At 41.8% G+C, this 25,434-nt stretch overlaps 3 protein-coding genes across 3 annotated transcripts; 2 read left to right on the forward strand and 1 right to left on the reverse strand.

Annotated features, from left to right (window-relative positions):
- Nucleotides 1-1,552: 1,552 nt before the first annotated feature.
- On the reverse strand, nucleotides 1,553-5,741 carry med20 (mediator complex subunit 20). The gene is made up of 6 exons (XM_079593846.1): nucleotides 5,515-5,741; nucleotides 4,712-4,857; nucleotides 4,375-4,628; nucleotides 2,951-3,193; nucleotides 2,427-2,442; nucleotides 1,553-1,790 (listed from the first exon to the last, which is right to left on the reverse strand). The coding sequence occupies exons 1-4, from the start codon at nucleotides 5,526-5,528 to the stop codon at nucleotides 2,969-2,971; spliced, it is 639 nt and encodes a 212-aa protein (XP_079449972.1). The 5' UTR covers nucleotides 5,529-5,741; the 3' UTR covers nucleotides 1,553-1,790; nucleotides 2,427-2,442; nucleotides 2,951-2,968.
- Nucleotides 5,742-6,232: 491 nt separating this feature from the next.
- On the forward strand, nucleotides 6,233-21,093 carry bysl (bystin-like). Its single transcript, XM_079593691.1, has 7 exons — nucleotides 6,233-6,643; nucleotides 8,910-9,048; nucleotides 12,175-12,313; nucleotides 16,101-16,234; nucleotides 16,470-16,630; nucleotides 18,703-18,805; nucleotides 20,476-21,093. The coding sequence occupies exons 1-7, from the start codon at nucleotides 6,388-6,390 to the stop codon at nucleotides 20,825-20,827; spliced, it is 1,284 nt and encodes a 427-aa protein (XP_079449817.1). The 5' UTR covers nucleotides 6,233-6,387; the 3' UTR covers nucleotides 20,828-21,093.
- Nucleotides 21,094-21,602: 509 nt separating this feature from the next.
- ccnd3 (cyclin D3) lies at nucleotides 21,603-25,434 on the forward strand. Its single transcript, XM_079593308.1, has 5 exons — nucleotides 21,603-22,043; nucleotides 22,780-22,995; nucleotides 24,068-24,227; nucleotides 24,675-24,817; nucleotides 25,112-25,434. The coding sequence occupies exons 1-5, from the start codon at nucleotides 21,828-21,830 to the stop codon at nucleotides 25,229-25,231; spliced, it is 855 nt and encodes a 284-aa protein (XP_079449434.1). The 5' UTR covers nucleotides 21,603-21,827; the 3' UTR covers nucleotides 25,232-25,434.

The following is a 25,434-nucleotide window of genomic DNA, read 5'->3' on the forward strand; positions in this document are numbered from 1 at the left end:
AGATTGGGAGAAATTGCAAACAAATGCAACATATGAACTTTACAGTTAAAGTAACATACACACGTTTCTGCAATGAGGCTTTACTGGCTACCCAGCATGCTTTGCGACTGTAGTTAAATCCTAAATCAGATCGAGACCAGAGTTTGAACTGCATGAGATTGTAAAATTCAGTGAAGGGTTTTGGGGTATTCATAGTCATTATAGTTTACCATTTATAGTGTTGGCTTGTCTGATATTGTGTTATGGCAAGATTCGTGTTTAGTTATAGATAAAACTATCTTAACACGAATATTCGTTTACACTTTATTTTAAGTGTCATTGTTACAGTGTAATTATATATTTAAGTACTGAGTAATAATAATTAACTACATGTACTTACTATAGGGTTAGGGTAGGATTCGGTTGAGGGTTACGTAGTTGTGTGTAATTATGCATAATTATACATGATATAATTATAATTAATACATGTAACAAGGACACAGTCAAATAAAGTGTTACCGAATATTCATGCTTTGTCTTCTAAAATGGGCTTCATAAAGGAAGATTCTGTGATTATTGGGTTAATGTTAAACAAATTCTGTTATAAAAGACATACTATGTACTTGAACTTCATACATGTCCTGTCAGGTGTGGAATCATGCTAATTTTAAGCTCGTATTTCATACAAGGCTGATTGCATGTGAATTGGAATGTATCCAGTGTGTTTTGCTCATGCATATTCAAATAAATTTTAATTTACTAGCCAATTATCTGTGCCTTCATCTGTTCTGCATCTGTTAAATGCAAATGTGGTACTCCTGTTCAGACATCAAAGCTGACATTCTTCAAGCCAAGTCATTATTTTTAACTCAATCTGACCAAATCTAAGGCGTTTTGTACAAGGTAAAACAACTTTTAGCAATTGAATCTCTTAATCAATTGAACAAATTGTTGTACAAAACCAGAACCAGTTTAAACATGCCTAATGGTGGCTTTTACAAAACAAATGGCAAATGTTTTCATTAAAGTGGAATAATTTAAAGGGAAATCTTCAACTTATTACTTACCATTACGGAAGTGTCTATATTTTTGTCGTTTTATTAATGTGTATGGCTTGTTTTGTGTGTTTTAAGAGGGGTTGATAAATATCACTTTGTTTAGTGGCAAATTACTTTTATGACGTAAGAAAGTCTTGTGTGTTGAAATGACTTCTGATACACCCTCCGAAGTACTGTTCAATTCTACCACAGCTTTATTTTCATTAGTGCTGGGTAGCGATTCATCGCATCCAAAATAAAAGTTTGTGTTTACATAATATATAATTATTTTGTATATATAAAACACACACACACGTGCATGTACATTTTTAATAATTTTTATTTATTTATATATAAAATATTTATGTATATACATGCAAATATCTCTTAAATATATATATATATATACATGTATATGTGTGTGTATTTATATATACAAAATAACTATGCACAGTCCACAAACATTATGTAAACAAAAACTTTGATTTTGGATCATTGCACGGCCCTAATTTTAATACAATGATTGCAATTCAAAGTACGGCAAACTGTTTATTTTACAAATTCCAATGTACACATAGAAAATAAGCATCCACAACTAAAATAATATACAAACACAAAAGAAACGAGAAATGTTCTCTCAGGAGCATCTGTGTCTCTCAAACAATCTCTCGTTATCTTGCGTCGGGTTAAGGATTATCGCAGGTTTCATCGTCGGGTTGAAGATTATCGCAGGTTTCATCGTCGGGTTGAAGATTATCGCAGGTTTCATCGCAGGTTTTAGCGTCGGGTTGAAGATTATCGCAGGTTTCATCGTCAGGTTGAAGATTATCGCAGGTTTTAGCGTCGGGTTGAAGATTATCGCAGGTTTCATCGCAGGTTTAATCGTCGTGTTGGAGATTATCGCAGGTTTCATCGTCGGGTTGAAGATTATCGCAGGTTTCATCGTCGGGTTGAAGATTATCGCAGGTTTCATCGTCGGGTTGAAGATTATCGCAGGTTTCATCGTTGGGTTGAAGATTATCGCAGGTTTTAGCGTCGGGTTGAAGATTATCGCAGGTTTCATCGTCGGGTTGAAGATTATCGCAGGTCTCATCGCAGGTTTCATCGTCGGGTTGAAGATTATCGCAGGTTTCATCGTCGGGTTGAAGATTATCGCAGGTTTCATCGTCGGGTTGAAGATTATCGCAGGTTTTAGCGTCGGGTTGAAGATTATCGCAGGTTTTAGCGTCGGGTTGAAGATTAACACAGGTTTCATCGCAGGTTTCATCGTCGGGTTGAAGATTATCGCAGGTTTCATCGTCGGGTTGAAGATTATCGCAGGTTTCATCGTCGGGTTGAAGATTATCGCAGGTTTCATCGTCGGGTTGAAGATTATCGCAGGTTTCATCGTCGGGTTGAAGATTATCGCAGGTTTCATCGTCAGGTTGAAGATTATCGCAGGTTTCATCGTCGGGTTGAAGATTATCGCAGGTTTCATCGTCGGGTTGAAGATTATCGCAGGTTTCATCGTCAGGTTGAAGATTATCGCAGGTTTCATCGTCGGGTTGAAGATTATCGCAGGTTTCATCGTCGGGTTGAAGATTATCGCAGGTTTCATCGTCGGGTTGAAGATCATCGCAGGTTTCATCGTCGGGTTGAAGATTATCGCAGGTTTCATCGTCGGGTTGAAGATTATCGCAGGTTTCATCGTCGGGTTGAAGATTATCGCAGGTTTCATCGTCGGGTTGAAGATTATCGCAGGTTTCATCGTCGGGTTGAAGATTATCGCAGGTTTCATCGTCGGGTTGAAGATTATCGCAGGTTTCATCGTCGGGTTGAAGATTATCGCAGGTTTCATCGTCGGGTTGAAGATTATCGCAGGTTTCATCGTCGGGTGAAGGATTATCGCAGGTTGGAGATTATCGCAGGTTTCATCGTCGGGTTAAGGATTATCGCAGGTTTCATCGCAGGTTTCATCGTACGCCGCTGCCGGGCAGCACCTGCTGCTTGCGCACTCTGCCGAAGAGCTCCAGGTACTGGCTCATGGTGTCCATGCAGTCCACCGGCACGCTCAGACCCTCGGCTTTACTGGTGAACACCGTCGGCAGCTCGGGAGTGTTGGAGCCCAGGAAGCTCTGCATGAACTCCTTCATGAGGTTCCAGCAGTCCCCGGGGATCACACACGCACAGTACTCCACCTGCACGCACACACACACACACACACGCACGCACGCACGCACGCACACGCACACACGCACACACACACGCGCACACACGTTTCTGCTCGGATTAATCAGAAAAGACAACGGGTTTATTCACAGCTTGACAGACAAACAATTCTGGTAATTCACAACACATATATATACGTACGCACATGGATTTCGGTGTAAATTCGTACACATCGTCGTACGATAACGCAAGTTTCACGGTTCGAGCTTTAAGGTGGCATTTCTTTCGCTGTATTTGATGAAATATTTATGTATTCTATTTCATTTTAACACGAAGGCTAAGCTATCCTGTCGCTGACTGCGTCGGTGTCCCCCTCCAGTGGGTGTAGTTCGCAGAGTAATTGCGTGACTATTTTGAATCATTTTGTGAATTAATTGATTTCGTTTAAAAAAATTTTTTTAAAGATGGTACAATATTTTTTCCAAAAAATGTGCTGCTTCGAGCAATGTCTTTTTTTGGGGCGTATTTATTTTTAGTTGTTCCTACGTTTTTTTTTCCGTAAATTTGAAATAAACGTCAGTATGAGAATTCGTGTGTTAAATTCGTGCGTCCGCACACTTAGTGAATGAAAGTGATTTTAGCGTTTGTTTTCAGTTGTTTGGAAAAAAAAATCGTACATTTTAAATATACGTTAGTGAGAGATTTACTGCTGAATCATGATTTGATCGTAAAAAAAGTTAACGTAGATTTTACATACAAATTCATGCGTCCGCGCACTTAGTGAATACAAGTGATTTTTGCGTTTGTTTTCAGTTGTTTTTACGTTTTTTCCATAAATTTAAAATAAAACGTTAGTGCTAGAGTTTGTGTCAAAATTGTGCGTCCACACACACTAAGTGAACGAAAGTGAATTTTGGCTTTTGTTTTTAGTTGTTTCTAAAAAAAAAATCCTTAAATTTGAAATAAACGTTAGTACTTAGTGAATGAAAGTGATTTTTGTGTTTGTTTTCAGTTGTTTCTAAGTTTTTCCGTAAATTTTAAATAAACGTTAAGAGTTCGTGTGTCAAACTCGTGCGTCCGCACACTAAGTGATTTTTGCGTTTGTTTTTACATTTTCAGTTGTTTCTACGTTTTTACGTAGATTCGAATTAAACGTTAGTTTGTGCGTCCGCACACTTCGTGAATGAGCGCCACTGAGCGCGAAACAAACCTCGACTGAAATGCCTCTAGCGCTGGAGCTCATGGCGACGGTGCCGATCTTCACCAGGAAGTCGCAGTAACGATAACGGACACCGCGACTCTCCACTTTATGGCCTTTAGCGTTCTGGAAGTGACTCTTGAGTTTCACCATCAGGACGTCGAAGTTAGCGTCGGCGCTGAGCCCCGGTCCGCCCTCGAACAGAGCCATGCAGCTCAGCGGCGTCTCCGAGTTGTGCATCACGTACAGCAGCTTACTCGGCTGACCTGAGAGAGAGAGAGATGTACAGCCGCCGTGGTGATATACAGTGCGGTTTCCATGGTAACACGCGGCGGTGTGAGCCGGTTACCGGTGGCGTTTCCCGTAGCGTGGTACGTCTCGCAGTCGACCCAGAAGTTTCCCTGTTTAACGGCTCCCAGTTGCTCCAGCTTCTTATGCAGAATATCCACCGTCTGCTGAACGCTCTTGCCCTCGGACACGGGCACCTGACACACACTGACACACACATCAGTCAACACACACTCATAGCCAAATCTGTTTTTCATACACTACCAGTTTAAAGTTTGGGATATGTGAACATATAGTAAAGTGTAATTTATTCCTGTGATCAAAGCTGATCAAAGATGATAAATCATCAGCTATTCATCAAAGAATCCTGAATATAAACATTAATAACTGTGTTCAACACTGATAATAATCATAAATGTGTCTTGAGCATCAGATCATCATATTACACTGATTTCTGGAGGATCATGTGACACTGAAGACTGGAGTAATGATGATAAACTCAGCTTTGATCACAGGAATAAATTACACTTTACTGTATATTCACATAGAGAACTGATGATTTACATTATAATAATATTTCACAATATTACGGTTTTGTATTTTCAATCAAATAAATGCAGCCTTGATGAGCAGCTTCTTTTAAAAACATTACAAATCTGACCTATCCCAAACTTATGAACGGTAACGGTAGTGTATATACAAAATAAACGAGATATTGAAGAGCTTTGTTTCTTTCCAAAGCCTCACAGTGGATTCAGCACAACACTAAATATAATAACAGTTTAATCAGAACCAGAGTACTCAAAACGACAGGTAAAATCAACATTTATTGAACAATAATATAAAAACAAAAGTGTTTCTCACCACGTTACACCCATTGCTTTGCAGCAAACTCCCGCGAGCCAGTGTTTACTTCCGGATCAACCCGGCTTTCGCGAATAACACAAAATCAGTTTAAAGTGGGGAATTTTTAATCGGATGGTACATAAATATCCGTAATTATCTATATATTAATAAAATGATCGCAAATGCCTCGAAACGTCGGTTGAGAGCAGCACAGATCACGTGACCGGAAGTAAACAGTGTAAATCAGCGCTGGTCTGAGATCAGTTGTTATGAGTGAACGAGAATCTTTTTCTTTTCTTTATTGCAGAATCGACATAAAAAATAAGACACTTCCATTGAGACTAACACAGAGTTTAAATTTAAGAAGTATAAAAATAAGAAAGAGGAGCAAGACAAACAGACATCAAAGAAAAATATAATTAAATATTAAATATTTTGACAGAGAGAAACATAGAGTTTTAGACTTTGTTTTTTTTAAACACTTGAAACTCATCTCCTTATTTCCTGAAGATGACAATTTTCTAATATTTTTTTCCATGTTATTTATTTCTATTTATTTATTTGTATGCATTTATCGTATGCTTCTATTTCAGAAAAACATTTTTGAGTAGACTTTCTCTTACTGTATGTACTTTACTGCCTTGCTTTACCTTGAGTTTATTATCCTATTTTGTGTGTGTGATACATGCATCCCCTGTGATCTTTGTTCAATAAAAAAAAAAAGAAATAAAGAGTAGCGCTCGCTCCATTCACCTGATCTCAGATCAGCCGCACACACACACTCACACACAGCGCCATTTTCTTCCGGTCAGACACACGTGTGTTCGGCGCGCAGCTGCGTGTCATGAGCTGAGGCCGATATCATAATAATAATAATATTAATTCATCGCCATGCCGAAGGTGAAGAGGAGTAGCAGAAGCGGGCCGTGCTCCGGCGTGTCTCTGGCCGACCAGATCCTGCAGGGCGACTCGGTTCGGGCCAGCGGGCGCGTGAAGAGCCGGAGCCGGACTCTGGAGGAGGAGCAGGAGTATGTGGACGAGAAGCTGTCCAGAAAGATCCTCCAGCAGGCCCGAATACAGCAGGACGAGCTGCAGACTGAGCTGGGACTCCCAGCAGAACCCAAGAGACAGCCCGCGACTCGACTGGGTGAGTGAACCTAGAACCAGCACACACAGATTACTGTAGGCAATAGGCATGGTACCAGTGGGGCTCGAACAACTACATTCGACAACATACTTTACATTAAAGGTGACATACTTTCACAAGATGTAATATACATCTATGGTGTCCTCAGAATGTGTCTGTGAAATTTCAGCTCATAATACCCCCAGTTTATTATAGCTTGTCAAATTTGCCCGTTTTTGGGTGATGTCCCTTTAAATGTCCCTTCAGAAACTCCGGCAATAACAGAACCGGCCGATCTCACTCCTCCAGAATCCCAGAGTAACCAGCAGCGAGCGCAGCCGTACGGAGAGACTCAGAGCTTCTGGATGTTAGTGGAGATGTTTCTGTAGTTGTTGTGGAGTTACACTGATCATCTCATCATCATGTTGAACTCTTACACAAGTGTCCACTGCGAAATCTGATCGGCTTATTTTTGACATGCTTGCAGAGAAAGGCTCACCAGAACAAAGTTACTGGGTTCCACTTTTCACATTTTCTGTGTTGTTAGAAGCACCGGGACCCGATTATAGCACTTCCACACGGAAAAAATCGTCTTATTTTCATGATATGTCCCTTTAAAACATACCCAGTCCTCGACTTACTCAGAGCAGGATTGATCGGGGCGAAGACAGCGCACCTTTTGATTCCAGGGGAGTGATGCCCCACACGGGTCACGGCACCAAATGTAAAGCCGTGTTTCCACCGCGGGAACTTTCCCCAGGAACTAGGACCTGTGGGCTGGCACTCGGTGTGTTTACACCGCAGGAATCAGGGTCTAAATTAAGTTCTGGGTAAATATTTCCCCCTCCGAAAGTCCCTGCTGGCGAGGTAGTACTTTTCCAAAGTTCAGGAACTTTCGGGGGCGGGACTTGTGTGCTGAGCGTGCTGATTGGTTGTGTTCACGCCGCATTTTGACTGGATGACTCCACGCAGCATTCTAATTTAACCGCCATTTTTAAAAATCTATTGCGGTTCGTGGCTTCATGCAGTGAGAGTCTGTCTGCAAATATGGAATTTAATTTAAAAACACACACAGCTGGACCGCCGACGAGGTTCAGGCTTTATTAAGCGTATTTGTGTAGCAGGAGATATTCTGTGCGTTCGCCCCAGCCGTCTCACGGTCAATGTCCGCATCGTCTAATTTTATAGCATTACTAGCGTTCTGAACTCGCTTTAGTGTCAGTGCTCGTCTCTTTTCTGCCGTTTTGTTAATTACCTCGTTAGTAAACCAACACATCACAAACAACTGCAGCACAGTTTGAATCTCCTCCATACTTATTATAAATGTGGCGCTCAAAACTGATTACTGTCCGTCCAGACTGGGAGGACCAGTCGCGCCCAGTTTATAATCTCCCCGGTACTTTAGAGCGCGGTGTAAACGCAGAAAGCAACCGGTCTGGGGCAAGAAAAGTTCCTGGGACAAATTGTTCCTGGTCATTTCGGTGGAAACGCGGTTTAACTGTTCCTTCACAACCCGCTCCGAGTGGGGTTCGTCCCGGGTCTCCGGCGTGGGAGGCGGGCGCGCTAACTAGGAGAATGAAGACCGCAGTCGCTAGCGTGCCTCTTGAGTCCAGGGGAGTGAGGTTTAAACCAATCAGAACCTGCTGGTCTCTCTCCTGAGTCCGCGCTGAGAGATTACACTGCAGTTCCTCCACTGGCCACTAGAGAGATCACACTGCAGTTCCTCCACTGGCCACTAGAGAGATTACACTGCAGTTCCTCCACTGGCCACTAGAGAGATCACACTGCAGTTCCTCCACTGGCCACTAGAGAGCGGCGGCAGAAGAGACTCATAGAGCCGCATGTTAATCTCCTCAACTCTACAGCAGAACACACACGTTCACAGTCTGGAGCTAGAAGTGCTTCTGCTCTATAGAGCTGATGTTGCTCTTCATGACGACTGTGAGGGGGGTTTATAACTCATCCGCTTAAATTATATTAGCCTTACAGTTCTGCATAATTAAGGGCGTGGCCACTTGAGTGACAGGTGGATTGGCGCTGATGTCCTTACAAGCCATTTGTCTGCTAGCGTTAGCGTCACGTCACACATCCGCCTCGCCGCTCATGCTCGTTTATCCGGGAGTGACGCGGCCAAGATGGCGACGGCCGGCTCCGCCCACTCTGGGCTTCAGAAACGCTACGGTGACGTCACACACACTACGCCAGTGTTCACACAGTCTATGGTTTTAACACGCACCGCACATGACCTGCAGTATCAGTGACGCACCGTGTGTTTCGTGTGTTTCAGGCGCGGGCGCAGACGATGCAGACTCGGACGAGGAGTGGCCGGCTCTGGGGCATCATGTGGAGGAGACCCGAGAGCTGGACGTGGACCCGGAGGACGAGAAGGCCATCGAGATGTTCATGAACAAGAACCCGCCGCTCCGGTGAGTGTGTGTGCTTGTGCGTGTGTGTGTGTGTGTGTGTGTGTGTTTGTGTGTGTGTGTGCTAACATGAGCTTTCCCAGTTTGATTCCCAGTAGGCCATGAGACGGGACCCCAAATTTGGGCTACCGGTACCATTTTGAGGGATTAAATTTCTTTTTGATTTTCATGAAGGTACACATCTCTAGTGTTGGAAAATGTATGATAGCATCCGATCCATGGTAGCTTTCATGAGAAATCAACACTTATATCAACCTATCTCAAGATAAGGTGTTCAGTGACTACAAGAGAGAAAAAAGCTTCTATAATCCAAACGGTTGTTCTCTTTTTTTGCAGAGTGTAGGATCTTAAAGAGCATTAATAACAGAACCAAAATTCAGTGGCTTTTCAGAAATTGAGTTAGTAATCACCTGTCCATCATTATAATTTGCCGTGTGTTCTTAAAAAAAAGAGCTCTACCAGATCGATTAGGTGAATGCTTGTATTTTTCTGGAACCAGATGTGATAGAGACTTGTGTTTTTTTGCATTGGAATAGGCAGTGTCGGGGCTTTTAAATGATGCGTCAACCACCTTTCTACGCCTCTGGGGCGCTGAGAAAATTTGAGTTGAAAATCGTTTAAAAAAATAGTTTACCCCTAGCTGGACTGGTTTCAACATCAAGACACGCGACAAAGTAGAAATCTCAGAGGATGTAGTAGCATACCTTCCCACTATAAATGCACCAGCTACTGAAATGAGCACTGTGTATGAGATCCTTAAGCAGTCTGACCTCATTCGTGAGGAGTTGCATCTGGATTCAGTGGTAGTTGTCCTAGACCAAGCCCTTTATGCAAAAGCCGCCGAAATTGCTTGGAAGCGTAAAGAACAATTCTGTGGTATCATCTTGAGAATGGAGACATTTCACACTATCTGCAATGCATTTTCTATTCTTGGGAAGAGATTTCAGGATGGTGGCCTGAGGGATATTTGCATTGAAGCTGGCATAGTTGCTGAGGGATCTATAAGTGGGGTGATGGATGGGAAAGACTACAACCGTGCAATCAGAGTACACAAGTGCATTTATGAAGCCATGATGAGACTGGCATGGTCAGAATTCACTAATCAGTTAGAGACCAACAATTCAGAAAAAAAATGATGTGGTCAACTCCGTTTTAGAGCAGGCAGTTGCTTTGGCCAGTGGTTTGAATCAAGAGACATTCAGTAGTGTTTTGAACAGTCCACATTTATCTGAGCTACTAACCATTAACCAAGTTTTCAGTGCAACTATCCAGCAGCAATCCTTTTGGCAAAATCCCAGTAGATCAAACCACAGAGGTAACTCCTGGTGGGAGACACAGTTGGATTCAGCCTGAAAGCAGGAGCTGTCAAAAGGTACTACATCACAGCTGAACACCGTAGTGCCTTTCTTGGTCACTTGAGAGACATGATCCAAGGCAAAATGATCACAACTTCAGCATGCAGAGCTGCAGCAATCAAGAATAAAAAAGGATGAGGAAGCAGTGTCAGCAATTATTAGTCTCATTCAGGGATGGGTCAACCCCTTTGCTGGCAACCAAGACCTCATCAGCATCTCTACTGCCAAGACTGCTCCTAAGGACATAGCAGCTGACCTCATGATGGCATCTGAAGTAGGGGAGAAAAGATATGCTGCTTTCAAAGAAGAAAGACTTGAAGCAGATCTACCAATGAAGAAGTTCCATGATCCAATAAAAGCCAACAAGTTGAAAACTCATGTGCAATAAAAAGAAGTCAAGTTGAGTGGGAGAACAATTATCCTTAAAGCAGACATATCTCTCTTTGGACGAATCATTGTCATGGCTCAGAGTCGCAGCCTCCAGATGGAGGATGTTTTCTCTCATCCTCTTGGGCCATTGCCTTGGGCCGTTTCCACACCTGATGGGCTATTGCGAAAGACAAACAAAGCTGCCCAGTCACTCCACTGCAGAAAAATGTGTCAGTGGCAGAACACGTCCTGGAAGACTCAGCTACAGTGATAGATGGCATGAACTTGGTACAAAGAGTCAAAGGTGATGAAGCCACCTTTGGAGATGTTGCCAAGACAGTCTTTTCCATTGCACTAAGTGAGGGTAGACAGAGCAGCAGAATATATGTTGTTTTTGATACATACAAAGAGAACTCCATCAAGAATAGTGAGAGATCACTGAGAGGTGAAGAGACAGGACACCTGTTAGTGAAGGAGTGGAGCAAGTCCAAATACAGGGAGCTGCTCAAACATAAAACTCTTTTTGCAACTGTCGGTGATGAGTGCTTTAAAATCACGGCTCAGGGCAGTAAGTTATTCCCAACTCTCCAGTGTCAACAAGAAGAAGCTGATGGTCGCCGCCTTCTCCATGCTGCCCATGCAGTTGAAGAGGGGTATAAAGCTGTTGTTATCTGTTTCAGACACTGATGAAAGTCATGATGACAATGGTGATGAAGTGGACATGGAGAGTCATTCTTACTAGATATGACAAATGTATAATGTGTACTATGCCACAAATCAAAGAGTAAAGTAGTACAGTGGGTTAAAACAATGCATCTTTTGAGGTTAAGTAGGATTTATTGCATTCTTTGTGTAAAAGGTATAGTTCATTTAATTCCTGTTAAATTTGTTGTAAATAAATTATTTTGCTCATTTTCCAAAACCTTCTCAATACCAGACTAAAAACAGTTAATCTTCCGACAAAGCTATGATCTAATATGGTATGCACGGACCCTACCGCTTACTTTCCCAAAGGCGTATATGTTGGGTTAGAAACCTTTAACTCTGTTTCCTCAATACCTCATTAATAAAGCAACAATGTGGCAAATATCTGGCATTAGACAGACATTATCATAAAATACCACCAAGTCAAATTTCATTTATCCCCTTTTTCTTGACATATGTTTGAAAATCGTCCTCCGTAACCAAAAACTACCTTGAATCTAATGCTATCACACATTTTTCAAATACAGGGTCATATACCTACACAAAAATCACCATGCGGTTTAATCCCTCAAAATGGTACCGATCAACCCTCTGTCTCACGGCCTAAAGCAAGAACTGATAAGAATGTAAATATGTGCCTCGAAATGCAATGTAAGTCGCTTTAGATTAAAGTGTGTGTGTGTGTGTGTGTGTGTGACAGGCGCACGCTAGCCGACATCATCATGGAGAAGATCACGGAGAAGCAGACGGAAGTGGGCACTGTGATGTCGGAGGTGTCCGGACGAGCCGATCCTCAACTGGACCCTCGAGTCGTGCAGGTGTACAGAGGCGTTAGCAAGGTGCGCTAGCCTAGCCTTTTACCCACAATGCTACACTGTACAAAATGAATCGCGAGTCTTGTAGTTTTCATTAAAAACAAAGATGGTAACGCTTTACAGTTAATGTATTAACTAACATGAACTAACTATGAGCAATACATTAGTTACAGTATTTATTAATGCTAGTTAATAATCCAGCTGTTCATGTTAGTTCACAGCGCAGTAACTAATGTTCACAAACACAACTGTTGGAGCCATTATGTTCAAATATATTTAGTTTGAGACACTAGAGGGCGTATGAGTATTTTGAGTATTCTTAAGCCAGGTAATGATGAGTTTCGGGTGTGCATATGGAAGGCCAAACAAACCTGTTGAGTTTTGTAATGTGCAAACTGCTCATGCCCAACAGTTTGTTCTGTTTTGGTTTGTTAGTAAAAGTTTGCAGTATTTATTTTTTCGTTTTGTATTTTATTTGCAATGCCCATGGACAATAAACGGATTTGGCATATCCGAATTTAATTTCAAGGAATGGACAATGAATTTATTTAATGCACGCGTCAGAAAAAGCATTAGCGTCTCTACAACAGCCTTTAATACCGCATCAGTGTTGAACTGTAATATAACACAGATTAATAAATGCTGGAGAAGTATTGCTCATGTTATCTAAGCTAGTAACTAATGAACTTAATTGTAAAGTGTTTCCAAAAATTATAAGGTGATAATTAAAAAATATAGTGTGTATTTTGTTCAGAAGATTCAGTGTGATGTAGAATATATTGAGAACATTGCACTGATAACCCCAGAGATACATTTCCCTGATTTATTCCAAGGAAACACACAGTTTTGAGGAAAAGCTCCATGTATATTATAAGAGAATGATCTCAAACGGGTCCTGTGGAGTGACTTATGCCTGGTTCAGATTACACGACTTTAGCCCGATTTTGGCACGATTCGTTTGACGCAGGGTGTCGTGGGGATTCGTAAACGACAACGGGCGTCGGGACGCAAGATTTGATCGTTTCATCTCGTATAGTGTGTCATAGTGGGCGACAACCTACGTCTCGTCTGCGATGCATCACGACATCACGACAAAAAGACTAGCATGTTTGATTTTTTCCTGGTCCTCCACGACGAGAGTGAGTGAGTGAGTGAGTGAGCGAGCGAGACAGTGTGTGTGCTAGTGAGTGTGTGTGCTAGTGAGTGTGTGTGCTAGTGAGTGTGTGTGCTAGTGAGTGAGTGAGTGAGCTAGCGAGACAGTGTGTGTGCTAGTGAGTGTGTGTGCTAGTGAGTGTGTGTGCTAGTGAGTGTGTGTGCTAGTGAGTGTGTGTGTGCTAGGGTGACCACCTGGCTATATTGCTCTGTTGCAGGTCAGACCTGATTTCGCGGGACACGAGGGTAATAACTTATAATAACTTACTATTATTATACCAGGTGAATAAATATTGATTTTATATAAGATGTCTTTATTGCTAATAGGCTTTATAAAAATGTTAGGCTATGACGGCGCTGTGAACGTCACTAATAATATAAAACTAATTTTAACAGCACGGGTCTATTCAATCTAAATAATTAAGTGAAAAATAATAATCCAATCGCTAAAAAGCACATTTCCAAATAAGCACATAAATTCCACTAGGAAAGACTACAGATTAAATGCGTTCTTACCGGATTCAGTAGCCTATATTTGTGTGTCTTGTCCATGCGTGACGGTGAAACTTCGGCATACACCGCAATCTCCTTCTTTAGGGACTCCTGTAACTGGTTATAACCATGTATATTTTTTTCTCCCATTCCTCATCATACGAACAAAGACACTTTTTCTTCTCGGGAGCTCCGGATAGATCCATTTTTCTGTTGCAGACTTTTTTTTTCTTTTTTTTTCTCTCTCTCTCTCAGTGTTCGTTATCCCGCTCTGGAACCAATAATAACGGCTGCGCATGTTCAGTATTTTCTTATTAACATTTTTATTGTAGAATTGTAATTTAAAAGGACGATGAAATAAAATGATGCAGACAAAATTAAAATGTGGGACTGCTTATGACTTCCGGGACAAAGCTTCAAACTTCGGGACTTCCTAGTTAGTGTGTGTGTGTGTGTATACGTGTGTGAGAGTGAGTGAGTGAGTGCGTGCGTGTGTGACGTATAGGCTACTATGTGTGCGAGTGAATGTGTGCGTGTGAGACGGCACGCGATGACTGGTCAGAAAGCGACGTGTAGTCTGACATGTTTCTTGTCCACGGCACGACAAGATTTTCGACGTCAACATCGTGTAATCTGACACAGTGACTATCGTAACCGACAAAACAATCGTGTAATCTGAACCAGGCATTACATTATCTTTTGTCTAATAAACTTAGATAATTAATGTGGTTCAGATAACATCATTTCTTGAGTTTCTATTCATTAAAACAATATTTATTATTGTACAAACTTCATTTTTTTAATTTCAATTAACTCAAAACTTGAAGGCAACCGGGTAACTTACCTTTTTAAGTTAAGCCGACAGTAGATATTTCTACAGTGAGTTACAACACTGATCATTGTCGTGATGTGAGACGGAAACCGCTGTCTTGATCAGTAAGTGCAGATGAGTGAGCGTCTTCTCTCAGAAACATTTAAACAATCGTATTGATCAACGTTAGTGTGTATCTACATTGTGCATTTCGTTGCCGCCTTAAATTTTTAAGTACAATCAACTTGAATGTTTGAGTAATTTCAACTTAAATCCAGTTAGTTGTATTGCTGAACTTATTTTGATGAGTTAAGGCGAGACACGGCAGGCAAAAACAGTTTTTTTTTTTCACTGGTCAATTTTGAGATTTGGGATATTTGTCTTCAATAACATCTTCTTTCTGACCTGTGCTGAAAAAAGTCCAAAATACACATTTAGGTCTTTATTTTACTAACTGTGTCTATTTGCGTCTGTAGATTTCTCTGAAATTCAACAAAAGTTGTCGTTATAAATCATCATGATCCGCGATCTCTCTCTGCTTCCTTTAATCTCACACACACACACACACACACACACACACACCGCTGGAAAGCTCTCTCTCTCTCCTGTACAATGCTGTCGGATCCAAATATGGTCATTTCCTTTTAATCAGCAACCAATCGTGAAAGTATAATGGGCATTTAACCCTAAAAGCGAAATCTCATTGGCTGATGTCCATGTCTGACGCCGTGATTGGTTCAGATGCATCACGTGACGCGCTCTGACACTCAGATGTGTGTGTTTGACTGTTTTTCTGCTCAGTTAAAGGCCATAAATGCTGTGTTTATAAGTTTTGATGTGATTTAGGTGGTGTGTATTGTTGTTGCTGATGATTTGATAAGATATTGTGTCAGTAAATAGTTGTTTCTACTAAAAAAGTATGAATTTTTACATTACAAATCTTTAAATGCCGTTTTCTCAAAATGAGTTTGTCATTCTCCAGTAGAAACATCTCAGCCGATGTACACCAAACTCTCCAGTTACACACTTAGCAGTATTCTGAAGATATGTTCAGAGGGATTTGTTAATAAATCATTCCTGGCCTGATTTATGTGACATTTTAACAAAAAAAATATGTCGAAAATAGATTTGTTAAGGCTATGGACAGTATATTTAGATTTCCTAGGTCATGAAAGCATATATCCTGAAATCCCTCTGAACATCTTGTGTGTAAACAAAATGAAAGAAGAGTTTTGCAGCTGGCTTTATCATATGTTCAGATCTATCTACCGAAAATATATGCAAAAGTGGGCATATTTAATGAGAAAATGCCTAATTTGCATAATTAAACAAACTCCGTGTGTTCCTCCACCGCAGGTTCTGTCGAAGTACCGGAGCGGGAAGCTCCCGAAGGCGTTTAAGATCGTCCCGGCTCTCTCCAACTGGGAGCAGGTGCTGTACCTCACGGAGCCGGAGACCTGGACCGCCGCCGCCATGTACCAGGCCACCAGGTCAGAGGTCACGCTCACACTCCGCCTGGAGTTAGTGCATTACATATCAGACATCGTCGTAGCTTTTAAACCAAGCTAACTGTGTGTGTGTGTGTGTGTCTCTCTCTCTCTCTGTGTGTGTGTGTGTGTCTCTCTCTCTCTCTCTCTCTCTCTGTGTGTGTGTGTGTGTCTCTGTGTGTCTGTGTGTGTGTGTGTGTGTGTCTCTCTCTCTCTCTCTGTGTGTGTGTGTGTGTAGGATCTTCTCGTCTAACCTGAAGGAGCGCATGGCTCAGCGCTTCTATAATCTGGTGCTGTTGCCGCGGGTTCGAGACGACATCACGGAGTACAAGCGGCTGAACTTTCACCTCTACAGCGCGCTCAAGAAGGCGCTCTTCAAACCCGCCGCCTGGTTCAAAGGTCAGACCATGTTCCTGTGCTGTTGTGTATTAAAGGTGCTGTGTGTGTTACTCTACTAGAGCATAAACGTGTGTGCAGATATACGTGCCGAGGTCACACACTCGCTATTTTACACGGTCCGTCGTTGTTGTTCTGGTCTGTGACTCCGCCCACTGCCGCTCAGCCAATAGTATTCCTGTTATGCTTAAATATGGAAATGAGGCACTATCAAATTAAATATGCCTTAATTTGCATACATTTCTAGAGCAAAAATGTGAACATTGGATAGTGTCAGGTTCAAAATTCTTGTTTTTTTATTTTTATATATACTAGTCAAAGGTTTTTACAGAGGGGATTGTGGATATCTCTATCACACAGAACTCAGAAATACTGTCGACAGCCAGAAGTAAATACATGTTCGCCATTTTGTTAGGAATAAAATGTTGTATAAAATGATAAATGAACAAACCCCTCTGTAAAATCTTCATAATACAGTTCAGAATAAAACTGAAGTTTTCCTGAAGTGGAGATTTCTGCCTCAGTGTCGGAGGAAAACCTTCACAACTATACCCAGGTGAACGTGTGCTTGGGTGTTCAGGCTTTAGTTATTAGGGAATATGCAGATCAGATGCACAGGAATATTATAATAATGATGTATTTATTCTAGAGCAGGTGATCAGTAATGGTGTGCATGTGTTACTGTAACTGAACACCAGAGGGCGCTGCTGGCTCTACATGAAGTCTTATAACTCAAACTAGTAACACACTGTTTTATGAACTGAAACAAAGATGAAATAAAAATAAAAGCTAAATATTTGATAACTTAAAAATGAGAACTGACATAAAAGTTGAAGTACTAAAATGACTCAAATAAATTTAAACTACCGGTACATAGGAATATTTAAGATCAACAAAAACGTATTACAAATGACGAAAGCATATGGCAAAACTAAACCTTACTACTGGCAAAATCATGTTTACATGCTGTTACTTGCATCAGAAAACATATTTTATTGCACTTTAGAATTTTTAGTACATATTTAATTAGATAATGCATCATTTGCATATTTAAATGGAAACTATTATCTTAAAAGTCCCGCTGTAATCAATAATGTTATCCTTTAAAACTCATCTCTGATCACCAAAATGGCAAATTTAAACGTTTTTTCTTTGAAAACCATTTTCATGCCTTAAAATATCTTGACTGTAACTCGACACCACTGCAATGAAGGTCATTAATGACACTACTGAGGCGATGGATTGCAAGAACACTTGTGTAGCCCTTCTCATAGATTTAGCCAAAGCTTTTGATACAGTGGACCATTGCATTTTACTGGAAAAGCTACAAAATATTGTTTTTTCTGATTATACTGTTGATTGGTTTACTAATTATTTGGCAGATAGAACTCGGTGTGTTTATTTTGACAATTCCAAATCCGCAACTGTGAGTGTATCGTGTGGTGTACCGCAAGGATCAGTCTTGGGTCCAATTTTATTTACTATTTATATTAATAACTTGGGTGATGACATCTCTCAGGCTCATTTCCATTTTTATGCTGACGATACCGTTATTTATAATAAGGCTGCGACTTTACACCAAGCTTTTTCTTATTTACAATCTGCTTTTAATCATGTTCAGATCCAACTTTATCAGCTTAAACTAGTTTTGAATGCTGAGAAAACTAAGATTATGATTTACTCAAAACCTAAGAAGTGCTTGGACAGTCTTCCAAGTATTTTTCCTATACATGGAGAGCGGATCGAACAAGTCAAATTGTACAAATATTTGGGTTTATTAATCGACGATCAGCTTTCTTTTAAGTTGCACATTGATAAACTGGTACAAAAGCTTAGAAATAAAGCCTGTTTTTTTTGGGAAACCAGGAGGAGATTGGTTGCTACCACGTTTCTCACTGCACTCGATTATGGAGATTTGCTTTATAGAAATGCGCCTGATCGATGTTTGTCTTTGTTGGAGACTGTCTACCATAATGCAGGTTTTAAATCTCAATGAGATTATCTGGTTAAATAAAGGTAAAAAGAAAAAGACGTTATATCTGTGTGTGTGTGTGTGTGTGTGTGTGTGTGTGTAGGGATCCTGCTTCCGCTGTGTGAATCGGGAACATGTACGCTGAGAGAAGCCATCATCATCGGCAGTATCCTCACTCGATGCTCAATCCCAGTGCTGCACTCCAGGTGAGCTTTACACACAGGTCAAAGGTCAACACGCGTACGGGTGCCGAGGTTAGCACAGAAGCGCTTCTGGAGTGGCGTTTAGTCCTCGTTTACACGGCAGGTCTTGATGCCCAATTCTGACTTGTGACCCATAACCGATTCATGCGTTTACACTTGCCATAGATCAGAGACATCGCGCAAGCTTACAGCGGGTTCTTGCACCGATGGACGAACGCGGAATATGCGTGATGCTAGCTCTGCGATGTATGCGTGATGCTAGCTCTGCGATGTATGCGTGATGCTAGCTCTGCGAAATATGCGTGATGCTAGCTCTGCGATGTATGCGTGATGCTAGCTCTGCGAAATATGCGTGATGCTAGCTCTGCGATGTATGCGTGATGTTAGCTCTGCGAAATATGCGTGATGCTAGCTCTGCGATGTATGCGTGATGCTAGCTCTGCGATGTATGCGTGATGCTAGCTCTGCGAAATATACGCGTGATGCTAGCTCTGCGATATATACGCGTGATGCTAGCTCTGCGATATATACGCGTGATGCTAGCTCTGCGATTTTTACGCGTGATGCTAGCTCTGCGATTTATACGCGTGATGCTAGCTCTGCGATATATACGCGTGATGCTAGCTCTGCGATATATACGCGTGATGCTAGCTCTGCGATATATACGCGTGATGCTAGCTCTGCGATATATACGCGTGATGCTAGCTCTGCGATATATACGCGTGATGCTAGCTCTGCGATATATACGCGTGATGCTAGCTCTGCGATATATACGCGTGATGCTAGCTCTGCGATATATGCGAAGTTCGCCAAACATCAACATGATTTTGAGGCGGAGTAAAAGGGCCATCATTGCAGCCTGTGCTTCAGTTATTGTGTGCGCGAGATCTCAGGACCCGATCTCATGAAAGTGCGCACCTATATGATGCGCGCTGTAAACCGCTAGGGCAGGGTTAGGGGTGTGGAGTGCAAGTGTAACGAAAAATGATGTCCAAGCACCCGTCTCGGCGAGTGTTCTCTCGGCTCTGTCAAGAGTGAACCGCTGAGAAAGAAACCGGATGTGTGTCAGTTATTCGCTCTTAAAGTGACAGTAGACTAATATTCCTGCTGTCGTCTGTGTCGCTAATGTTAATAAAACAACACAATACATCTTTAACAACGATGGAACTATATTTAATTTCTACAGTGAACAAATCGTGTTATTTTACATTCAGGCTTAATGATTAATGTCTGTGCTTGAACACTACTGTTGGACTTTATAACCTTGTTACTCGGTCTCATCTCTGCTTGTAATGTGTGTATTTGATCTTATTTTATTACTGACGGTTCACTTGATCTTAGTAATGTTTGAACGTTATCAGTTAAGCTAATAGTTTTTGATGTTGTATCAAAGAACTTTAAGTGAGCTTTAAGTAATAAATGATAAGCAAAGTTACACCCCCCCCCCATATATATATATATATGTGTATATATATATATATATATATATATATATATATATATATATATATATATATATATATATATATATGTGTGTATATCTTTCTTTTATGGCTAGCAGAAGTTCTGAATGGCGGTAACTTAGAGTAGTAGCCGAACTGTCCGGCGAGTGAGCGTGAACTCCGAGCCCTGGTTGCAGCGCTAACCCCATGGCTTGTCCTCTTCTTCTGCAGCGCTGCGATGCTGAAACTGGCGGAGATGGAGTATAACGGGGCCAACAGTATCTTCCTGCGGCTGCTGCTGGATAAGAAGTACGCGCTGCCCTTCCGCGTGCTGGACGCGCTGGTCGCGCACTTCCTGTCGTTCCGCTCAGATAAACGGACCCTGCCGGTGCTGTGGCACCAGAGCCTGATGACGCTGGTGCAGCGCTACAGAGCAGACCTGTCCTCCGAGCAGAAGGAGGCGCTGTTGGACCTGCTGAGGGTTCACACGCACCCGGGCGTTACGGCGGAGATCCGGCGGGAACTGCAGAGCGCCGAGTCTCGAGACCTGGAGGACGCCACGCCCGCCATGGCCGTCGACTGACCGCACACTTTCATGCGGATGCGGCAGTTTGGACGACGCGCTGGAATAACGTGATGATGATGATAACGTGTGGGATTGTGACGCAATATATTTAGCATTTTTGTTATGCAATGAATGTTCATATTTTTGGACTGAACTTGGTTAGAACTTAATAAAATCATAAACTCATCCAGACCTGTTATTTTTGCACTCATGGCTTGTAACCTTGACATGAAATGTTCTCAATGAATTTTGCTTCCATGACGAGTAAAACAAGTGAAGTGTGTATATATATATATATATATATGTAAAATATGACAAGTAATATATATATTTATATACACATTATATACACACACACACGCATACACATATACACATGCATACATATACATACATGTATGTGTATGTAATATATATATATATTTCTTCTTAGTTATATTAATAATAAATGGGTTGGATGGGGGGGGGGGGGGGATTTCTATGACAAATTATATATCAAATTGTAATGAGAAACTGAGGCGGACGTTATTAAATTTAGTTAATGATTATGGGAGTTTATGAGACCAGGACCTCATATCAATAAAATAAAACACGTTTTTTATTTTAATTTATTTTGTGAAATGCTTGAAGAAACTAAGAAGAAAAAACGTTAGCAATTATCGTCATTGTCATAACACAACAAAACTCCAGAGTCAGTCTAGATTAAGTTCCCTCAGTCTTTCAATCCAGATTAAAATAAAATACGTTTGTTTTGTTCACGATGACTAAGCGACATCTCGATCTTCGATGATGTGACGTCACAACGATCGTTCAGGGATTCTCGTGAGAGCGGTCACGCCGCGCGCCGCAGCTCGCGCACCAGCCTTCCGTAAACTGAAGAAAATAATGCGTTTTTACTCATGAATTCGGCTAAATGTACAGTGTATATAGTTTGTAGGCCCGTTAAGAGTTTTGTTAACGTAAATCCCGCGTGACTGATTCTGTAGGTTTAACCGGCGAGTCCGTCAGACGATCTGTGATGGAGTTATTCTGTCACGAACATGTCAAACTGGATTCGAGCTCTCAGATAAAGTCCAAACCGGTTCGGGCGTTCAGAGACGCGGTCCTGATCCAAGACAAGCGGGTCTGTCAGAACCTGCTGAGCTCGGAGAGACCGAACATCATTAAACCCGGTACCGAACAGACCGACGTGCTGCCCTACATGCGAAGAATACTGACTGGGTGGATGCTTCAGGTGAGGACACGAACGAACACTTAACTCGAATCATAATGATCTTATGATGTCTTATCATATTCTGATGCACTGATTCGAATCACTGACCGGATTAATGTTTTATGAATCATATTCTGATTCACTGATTCGAATCACTAGTCAGATTATGTAATGAATCATTTTCTGATTCACTGATTCGAATCACTAGTCAGATTATATGTAATGAATCATATTCTGATTCACTGATTCGAATCACTGATCGGATTAATGTTTTATGAATCATTTTCTGATTCACTGATTGGAATCACTAGTCAGATTATGTCTAATGAATCATATTCTGATTCACTGATTCGAATCACTAGTCAGATTATGTTTTATGAATCATTTTCTGATTCACTGATTCGAATCACAAGTCAGGTTATGTTTTATGAATCATTTTCTGATTCACTGATTTCGAATCACTAGTCAGATTATGTCTAATGAATAATTTTCTGATTCATTGATTCGAATCACTAGTCAGATTATGTCTAATGAATCATATTTTGATTCACTGATTCGAATCACTAGTCAGATTATGTTTTATGAATCGTATTCCGATTCACTGATTCGAATGATGTCTTGTGAATCATATTCGGATTCACTGATTCGAATCACTAGTCAGATTATGTTTTATGAATCATATTCGGATTCACTGATTCGAATCTTTCTGGTCTGAGTCATGATCACCAGAGGACTCGTGCGTGTTGTTCTTGAGCAGGTGTGTGAGGATCAGAAGTGTGAGGAGGAGGTGTTTCCGCTGGCCGTGCACTACCTGGACAGGTACATGTCCCAGAATGCCCTGCGTAAATGCCACCTGCAGCTTCTGGGAACCGTCTGCATGTTCCTGGCCTCCAAACTCAGGGAATCGGTTCCTCTGAGCGCCGCCAAGCTGTGCGTCTACACGGACCACGCCGTCACCGTGCCAGAGATCCTGGTGAGGTCATGTGACACAGTTCATCAGGGCTGTGCGTTAAAATAAAGTCAAATTGGAAAAAAAAAAATATATATTTTATTTTTATTATGCTTGCAAACGATACAGAGATTACATTAATGATGTACAACTTAGTACACAATACAACATATATCAACAATATGTTCAATGTCGTTTCAGAAGTAAATACGTCACTTTTAGGCCCGTGAAAACTCCCCCCCCACGTTATATTTTACTGGTATTATGTCAAGTAATGAATTTTTAAATTTTTAGTTGTAGTTATGAACAATAATAACATTGGAATAGATATGCTAATGAACTAAATTACATGGCTGAGTATTTATTTAATTGTACGTTTGCATGACAACGTTTTTTTGTGTGCGTTTCTCTCTGCGTACAGCCGACGAACGATCCCGCTCACACGGATCCGCTAAATCGTTTAAATCGCTGTATTCTGCTGCCCGGCCAGTAGATGGCGACGACACTTTGTAAAGAAACACTTTTTCATTTTTTTAAATTACAATTATACAATAGAAAACACAAAGCACCAACATGTAGAGCAAGAACAGGAACAGCGCCAGAGAGAACGAAAGAAAGTTGCTATAGCAACAGTTATAAGCGGAGCCGGTGTTGATGTTAAAGAAGCGGCTCTCTAGCGCTCGAAGACGGAACATTTTCTGTGAACACATTCTGTTTAATGTGTGTGTGTGTGTGTGTGTGTAATGTGTGTGTGTTTGTGTGTAATGTGTGTGTGTGTGTGTGTAATGTGTGTGTGTGTGTGTGTAATGTGTGTGTGTGTGTAATGTGTGTGTGTGTGTGTGTGTGGAATGTGTGTGTGTGTAATGTGTGTGTGTGTATTGTGTGATGTGTATTGTGTGTGTGTGTAATGTGTGTGTGTTTGTGTGTAATGTGTGTGTGTAATGTGTGTGTGTGTAATGTGTGTGTGTGTAATGTGTGTGTGTGTGTGTGTGTAATGTGTGTGTGTGTGGAATGTGTGTGTGTGTAATGTGTGTGTGTGTATTGTGTGATGTGTATTGTGTGTGTGTGAAATGTGTGTGTGTGTGTGTGTGTGCAGCAGTGGGAGGTGCTGCTGGTGTCGCGGCTCCGCTGGGATCTGGCCTCAGTGCTGCCCTCTGACTTCCTGGAGCTGCTACTGCAGGTGCTGCCGCTCGAAGTGCAGAACCACCCGGCCCTGAGGAGACACACACACTCCTACATCGCCCTGAGCGCCACAGGTACACACACACACACACACACACTCTAACATCGCCCTGAGCGCCACAGGTACACACACACACACACACACACACTCCTACATCGCCCTGAGCGCCACAGGTACACACACACACACACACACACACACACACACACACACTCCTACATCGCCCTGAGCGCCACAGGTACACACACACACACACACACACTCCTACATCACCCTGAGCGCCACAGGTACACACACACACACACACACTCACACAGGTACACACACACACACACTCCTACATCGCCCTGAGCGCCACAGGTACACACACACACACACACACTCACACAGGTACACACACACACACACTCCTACATCGCCCTGAGCGCCACAGGTACACACGTACACACACACACACACAGCTGAAGCAGGATTGGTGGATGTTGATGTTAAGGGGCGGGGCTTGTGCTGTGTGTTTCAGAGCTGAAGTTCTCGGGCTTCGCGCCCTCATTGGTGGCCTGTTCGTGTGTGACGGCGGCTGTTGTTCGACTGAATCTCCTGAAAGACTCGCTCAGCAGCGACGACCTCCTGCAGCTCCTGAGGAACGTCCTGGACCTCGACATGGTGAGGACACACACACACACACACACACACACACACACGCTCATAATCATGCTTCGGTAAACCACTATCAGGACAGTGTCAAAATTAGGATATAAAAAAATCTAAATTATGACAAAAAGTTAATTCTGACAAAAGTAATGACATATAATTTAGACTTTTTGTGTCAATACTTTTGTCAGAATTCACTTTTTGTCATAATTTGGACCTCATAAGTATTAAATAAAAAGTCAAAATGATGACATGCTAAGGTATAATTATGATAAAAAGGTTTAAAAGATGACTCTCTATGTCCAGGCTTCTCTGCTTCAGTGTTTCTCGTCTCTGGAGGAAACCATCGGCCTGACGCTTCCGTCTGCTCCTGCGGATCCGGATCGGGATCGGGATCGGGACGTCCCGCCGGCAGAGCAGCTCTAGCCGTCTGTCCCAGTGTTCCCAGTTCCACTGCACTGGTTGACCGTGTTCACGTTCGTTTTTAACCCAGCAGACGTTCTGCTGTCACACACACACACACACACACACGCTGCTGATTTCCGTCAATGATTAATTCTACGCTTGACATGTAACTTTTCTCAATTTTAAACTTGAAATATGTGGAAATAAAATATGAGGATGGTGAC

This window comes from Phoxinus phoxinus (assembly GCF_949152265.1).
Source record: "Phoxinus phoxinus genome assembly, chromosome: 20".
In the NCBI taxonomy this organism is placed as follows: domain Eukaryota; kingdom Metazoa; phylum Chordata; class Actinopteri; order Cypriniformes; family Leuciscidae; genus Phoxinus; species Phoxinus phoxinus.